The sequence below is a fragment of the Limulus polyphemus genome, unplaced genomic scaffold, assembly GCF_000517525.1.
Source record: "Limulus polyphemus unplaced genomic scaffold, Limulus_polyphemus-2.1.2 Scaffold5219, whole genome shotgun sequence".
Lineage (NCBI taxonomy): Eukaryota > Metazoa > Arthropoda > Merostomata > Xiphosura > Limulidae > Limulus > Limulus polyphemus.
The window spans coordinates 53,738-61,267 of NW_013670829.1; the positions used below are offsets into that span (position 1 = coordinate 53,738).

At 35.7% G+C, this 7,530-nt stretch overlaps 1 protein-coding gene across 1 annotated transcript in view; it reads left to right on the forward strand.

Moving 5' to 3' along the window:
• The window catches only part of LOC106472287, a gene marked incomplete at its 5' end in the record, with an annotated part of 34,423 nt that overhangs the window by 19,886 nt on the left and 7,007 nt on the right, over positions 1–7,530 (forward strand). The window contains 2 exons of the mRNA XM_022400883.1: positions 1,725–1,900; positions 4,155–4,286. Of these exons, the coding sequence (XP_022256591.1) occupies positions 1,725–1,900; positions 4,155–4,286 (308 nt within the window). The remainder of the gene's footprint in view (positions 1–1,724; positions 1,901–4,154; positions 4,287–7,530) is intronic.

Consider the following 7,530-nt stretch of genomic DNA (forward strand, 5'->3'; position numbering starts at 1 on the left):
CGAACCCGCGACCCTCAGATTGTGAGTCGAGCGCCTTATCCACCTGGCCATGCCGGGCCCGCGTGTCTTTCAGCATCAGTTTGTCTTCTTATTGTTTCTTCAGGAGATTCATTTTACCAGGTCATTTGTTTTGCCCCTGCTTCAGTTATCCTAATTTTTCCTGAGATTTCTTGAGATTTGGTCGTGTAATCCATCTACTTTTTCCTTTCTTTTGCTTAGCGATGTTTTCTTTCTTGCACTGCTTCTGAACTATTTTTAGTCTTATTAAAAATTTTAGTTTCGAATTTATTTCATAGATGGTGTTAGAAATGTTCAGTTAATTCGAATGTTAACCATACCTCAAATCCCTGATTTAATCTATAATGGTACTGAAGAAATTTACTGTGAATATACCCATTTATTAAAAAATAAAATAACATAAAATCCCGACTTAACTTGTATTCGAAAACAAGATTTCCATACGACAGCCGAACGCTGTAACTACTGAACAATTTTGAAATTCAGTATTTGAAGTCGGTGTCAACAAATATTAGTTCAAAATATCCTGGTATTCGTGTTTTCTCCGAATATTGAAAGAGTTTGCTCTAAACATGATCACTTAGCAATAAAAATAAAAATCCCAACTGAACTGGTATTCGAATGCAAGACTTCCGCTTGAGGTTTAGCCACTGAGGCAATTTGAGCGTTACCAACATACCTAGTGTTACCAACAGATAATGGTAGCAGTAAATATAGACGCACAATGGTAAAATACGAGATTTGATTTCTCGTGGAAGACACAGCAGATAACCTAATGTGGCTTTTCTCCGAAACAAATGTATAAATCTTCTAGTAATGAGCAGGTTAATTCAAGAAAGTAATAGTTAATAATATATGGTGTTAAAATAATTAGAAAAATAAAGTGTTAAAAAGTCCTTATCATAATTATAATTTGTACTGATTTAAATAAATATCATAAATATTACATTTCACCTATTTAATTCAGTTCACAGTAATTTGGTTTGGTTCAGTTGTTGGTAAGCACAAAGCTATATGATGTGCTATCTATGTTCTGTCCATTGTGGGTATCGAAACCAGATTTTTAGCGTTATATGCTCTCAGACTTACCACTGAGTCATCGGTGGTAGTTCACATCGAAACAATTGTTGCTTAAGCAATTTGGTAATATAAATAGCGCTTCCACCACGTCCTTTTGTGAGTCAGCATTAAGTTTATGAACCTACAGTGAGCAGAGCGCAGATAGCATATTGTGTAGCCTTGTGTTAAAACAATATTATATCAACCATGACTGTATCTGTAGTAACGCAGCCAGCCCGAAGAGCCCTGGTATTGAGCGTAAGGCCTTGTCAACTTTGGATATAACAGATACAGTGTGGTTAACATATTATCACACATTCTTCCTTACAATCTCTCGCAATTTCTTGCTTATAATTAGATAACTTCAAGAGAAACATTATTTGTTTATTTTCTGAATGTAATGAGTTGAAATTCGTCCTTCAAATTTTGTTCAGTTTTGTGGACACAGCAGATAGGCCAATATGACTTTGCTCTAAAACAAACAAACACAATTTAGAGACAAATATAGAGATGTAACAGATGTATACTGTAGCCGTAAGGCAGCATATAACGATGAGTTCCTATATTAGAACTTTTTGCGTGTGTCTGTGTGTTTGTAGAACCTTATCATCAATGTGTGTTTCTTTATCTGGTGTTTCCTATGGTAGAAGAACAGACGAAAACCCACACGACACCTCCTTCGCAGTATGAGGACATGCGTCTTAGCGCCTCCCAGCAACAGCTGATATCAATACTAGAAACTTATAAGCAGGGTTCCAGCATCATTGAAGTTGAGCAGAGGTTCAGAGATTGGCAAACTCAGTACAGCATGTCAGCAGGCAAGGTAGCTTAAGTTGTAGAACGTCAATAGATCACCATAATCACAACGTAATATACACAACATTTTCTACTTAGCTTATTGGCAGGATTTAATTATTTTTTACATATTTAGATTTACATATTCGTTATTGGATGGTACTTTTTTTGAATTTTTATGAGATGTTTATATGGGGGTGTTGAAATATTCCAATAAATATAATATTTAAAAGAGACGCGTAAGGTGTTGAATTCAGAAGATGTTATGAAAATTTAGGATTTTAGATATGTTGGAAACCATGATATTAAGTAGCATTTTGTACACAGAAATGATCACAAATCATCTCTTTACCTCCTTGAGGTTACTATAGATGTCACTAGTAATGGTAAGTAAGAAGGTGGATGATAAATGTGTAATTTTAGGGTTAACCTAACAACATTTCGTGTTTTTTTTAGCATTTTGTACACAGAAATGATCACAAATCATCTCTTTACCTCCTTGAGGTTACTGTAGATGTCACTAGTGATGGTAAGTAAGAAGGTGGATACACGAAATGTTGTTAGGTTAACCCTAAAATTACACATTTATCTAAGCTGTCTCCTCACCGACAGATTAATTTGTTAGTTACAGGTATCTTCGTAACACATAATTCACACAAAAAAGTTTAAATAAAAATACCATCAATATCTCAGTTAATCGCACAAATTACTATTGGGTTCTCCTATGTAGTTAACAAAGTAATTGAGTAATTTTACTCAATTTTGTAACAAACGGAAACGCAAAAGTGCTGAATCTGGTGAATTAATATACAGTTTGAAATTCACATCAATTTGAAGTTGAAACCTTGGAGTTAATGTCACCTCTAACATTGCGTTTGATAAAGTTGGATGCCCTCCGGTGGCAGAGATTGGATCTCGAGACGGTCCTCGAGATCAAATTATGAGATCTCTATTGATTAGGTCTCAGTCTTGGATTCGGTATGCCAGGTCTCGACATAATCTCTGCGAAGTTGCAAGTAACTTCACACAAGGATTTATTTTCTTCTTCTGTAAACAGTCGATCTTATGGCAACATGATTTATCTCATGGCTAGTGTTCTGGATCCGAACTATGGTTTTTGTTTGGTTTGAAAATGATCATCCGGGATCGGAAGAAGTGAGATCTGCCTGAAGAAATAGTACCATTGGTGCTATTTTTACAGAAGCAAATAGTCTTTGTGACGCAGAACAAGTTGAAAGGGTGACCAGAAGCCCTGTTATACGACAGACCGATCAACGTGAAGACACCCAGAAACAGCCCTGTTATACGACAGACCGATCAAAGTGAAAACACCCAGAAGCAGCCCTGTTATACGACAGACCGATCAAAGTGAAAACACCCAGAAGCAGCCCTGTTATACGACAGACCGATCAACGTGAAGACACCCAGAAACAGCCCTGTTATACGACAGACCGAGTAAAGTGAAGACACCCAGAAGCAGCCCTGTTATACGACAGACCGATCAAAGAAGACACCCAGAAGCAGCCCTGTTATACGACAGACCAGTCAAAGTGAAAACACCCAGAAGCAGCCCTGTTATACGACAGACCGATCAAAGTGAAGACACCCAGAAGCAGCCCTGTTATACGACATCACTTTGATCGGTCTGTCGTATAACAGGGCTGCTTCTGGGTGTCTTCACTTTACTCGGTCTGTCGTATAACAGGGCTGCTTCTGGGTGTTTTCACTTTGATCGGTCTGTCGTATAACAGGGCTGCTTCTGGGTGTCTTCACTTTGATCGGTCTGTCGTATAACAGGGCTGCTTCTGGGTGTCTTCACTTTACTCGGTCTGTTGTATAACAGGGCTGCTTCTGGGTGTCTTCACTTTACTCGGTCAGACAGATCAAAGTGATATCTCATGAGATTCGCCTAGTTTAGGAGGTTTAGGCTAACCTTAAATCCACATACTAAGCTAACAACGTTAAATAATCCTCTTAATAAAAAAAAAATAATGCAAATAAACCTATAATATATATTTAATATTATAACCAATATTGGTATTGAAATTAAACTTAAAGAAATAACACAATATCACTTACTTACAAAGAATACAAAACTAACTGTTCACTTGATACATTATTCAAGTTTTCATCACCGATGTTGAAACGCTTATATTATCACTCTGTTAAGCAATTTACTGTCATCATTAGAGAAGAATGTGATCCAATACTGAATTTTGTACCCATAGATTAGCAATCAAAGTCAACAAATGCATTAAATGTTTGATGTATCATTTCCACAGAATAGAATACCGCAACTTCGAGAAGCTTACAGACAGATCCAAAATACCAAAAAACAACAGTTTGGCAGTAAATTTGACTTTCTTAATATTTTCACTGGAAAACTTGGACAAAAGGACGCTCCGATTATCAAGGTATATTTCTATTTGTACATCAAAAATATTCTTGAAGATTTTATCAACTGTTTTAGAACAATTTATTTCGATAAATGTGGTTTACTGTGGTTTGAAATAAGAGATCTAGGTGTAAGAATTAATAATGAAATGATCAATTACAGTAAACGTTTTCATAATTATACCTCATTCTATACTCAAGTATTTTTCATAACGTGATAATTGTGACAGTTTTTCTTATTTTATTCTATAGTAAGATATTTGTATGATGTGTTTGAAATGAGTCAGATTCCACGTGTAAGTTTTAAATCAGTATGAAATTTGACATAAATTACTCATAATAATGTTGTCATCACTGAGGCAAAGCATAAGTTTTATAGCCTTCAATATTATTTAGCTACAGAGCCATAAACTAGAAAACCAGAACCCTTCTTGCCATGCCCACCTGTCACATTCTCTTCTTCAGAAATTGCCAATAGTTCTCACTAACGTTTAATACCATATTATTTATAACCAACAATACCATATTATTTATAACTGACAATACCATATTATTTATAACCAACAATACCATATTATTTATAACGAATAACACCATATTATTTATAACGAATAATACCATATTATTTATAACCAACAATACCATATTATTTATAACAAATAATACCATATTATTTATAACCAACAATACCATATTATTTATAACGAATAATACCATATTATTTATAACCAACAACACCATATTATTTATAACCAACATTGCCATATTATTTATAACTAATAATACCATATTATTTATAACCAACAATACCATATCATTTATAACCAATAATACCATATTATTTATAACCAACAATACCATATTATTTATTACCAACAATACCATATTATTTATTACCAATAATACCATATTATTTATACTATCAAATGATGTATTATATTATGTTGTTTTCTGTACAGAGAATTGTCTATTTTGCTTCCAGTTCAAACTTTATTCCCACAGGAAACACATCGACAAGTTAAATGAATTTTTAATGGCTCTTGTCACATAGCTAGAACATGACTATGCTCTATTCTATAATCAGGTATCTTTCATAATGTTGCTTGTAAGGTTTGAATTACTTTTACATATGTGTTTGTCTTTCACTTGAGCCTCCCTTCCCAGTGGCACAGCAGTATGTCTGCGGACTTACAACGCTATAATCCGGGTTTCGATACCCGTGGTGGGCAGAGCACAGATAGCCCATTGTGTAGCCTCGTGCTTCATTAAAAACAAACAAACTTTCATTTGGGTTTCATTTTTATTACTAACTGCTCTTACAAGGCTTCATCTGTAAATGTTTCCTCTAAAATTGATACAATTACTTCTGAAGGCTGAGTGCTGTCCAGGCGTCAACTGACGATCAAACTCAACTCTTCTATTGCAGTTACCTAAGAGCTGGCGGTGTGTGCTGCATGAATATCTGAAACAAACTAACATATTAAAGGCTGTGTCCCATATTTCGTCTAAATGTATCTATGTTGACTCTAATGTCAAGTGTCTTTCATAATGTGTTGACTCTAATGTTAAGTGTCTTTCATAATGTGTCGACTATAATGTTAAGTGTCTTTCATAATGTGTCGACTAGACACTTAACATTATTTCATAATGTGTCGACTCGACACTTAACATTATTTCATAATGTGTTGACTCTGCGGTTGTATGCTATTCGGCGCTCGTCCTGTGAAATTGGGTATTTTCGGGGTATTCCCGTTCCCCCACAAAACATTGTCAGGCATAGGAGTTATATCTCTCCGCCACCCTGAAAAGGTGTCCACCCCTTTCTACGACAGGAATTCCAGTCATGCCTCGATGTTTGGTAGCTCCCCCTCCTCAACTCAAGTTCCCTTCACTTTTACTTCAACCTATTACTCATAATTCCTTTTTTTTTGCTCAACTCCCACCCTACTTCTTAAAACAATTTTCGCGTGGGAGGGGGGGGGGGCGAATAGGAGTAAATATAATCTTGAACTATCCAGTTGGGTAGGGTTCGCCTCCGATCCTTCAAACTAAATACCTGTCCCATCCAAATAAATAAATATTATCCTCTGTCCAGTTTATTTCATAATGTGTTGAGTCTGCATTGTTTGAGTTTATACAAGATGATGAGACCCGGCATGGTCAGGTGGTTAGGGAGTTTGACTCACAATCTGAGAGTCGCAGGTTCGAATCCCCGTACCACCAAATATGCTCGCCCTTTCAGCCGTAGGTGCATTATAATTTGACGGTCAATCCTACTATTCGTTGGTAAAAGAGTAGCTCAATAATTGGCGGTGGGTGGTCATGACTTGCTGCCTTCCCTCTAGTTTTTCACTGCTAAATTAAGGACGGCTAGCGCAGATAGCTCTCGTGTGGTTTTGCGCGAAATTCAAAACAAACAAACAAGATGATGAAATGTCAATAATTATAGTGTTCGTTATTTCTTTTACGAATCTTTGGTGAAAGTGGATCAAAGTTGTTGCTTTCTGTTCCCATGCGTAAGTTTTAGTTCCTTCAAGTATTAACCATCATGTGTTTCTTATACAAATCTGAAAAGTGTGAATTATTCTACGTGAAAATCGTAGAGTAATTCACACTTTTCAGTTTACGCTTCCAATAAGATTAAGCGTAATGCCTTTCACCATCCTCTCTAAGAAAAATAAATATATATTATACAATATTTCGAATGAAGTCCCGAGTAAAAAAAATAATTGTAGTTCGGTATTTGATAATTTGAAAAATAATTGAAAACATTGTTGAAATTGAGGACTAATTGTGCGCATTCTTAGAGGCACAATTACGCATTAACACTGCAATTTACGGTATAAAAGACATGAAGAGATTAATCTTAAATCACATATTTTAACTGATCCTTCGCTATTGTAGACGTCAGCTTGTCCAAGTTTAAGAAGACAAAAAGGTATAAAAGCCTATTGGGGTTGTACTAGGGGACATTGATGATTTCGAAATGTACGTGTGGAAGTTTGTTTGTTAGTTTACTAATGACGACACCAGGAGATACGAACAGTTGTAGGAATATCCGTCATACTAGAAGCTGATAATCCACCAGTTATAAGGTATCCTAGATACGATTGTTTGTTAGTTTACTAATGACGACACCAGGAGATACGAACAGCTGTAGGAATATCCGTTATACTAGAAGCTGATAATCTACCAGTTATAAAGTATCCTAGATACGATTGTTTGTTAGTTTACTAATGACGACACCAGGAGATACGAACAGGT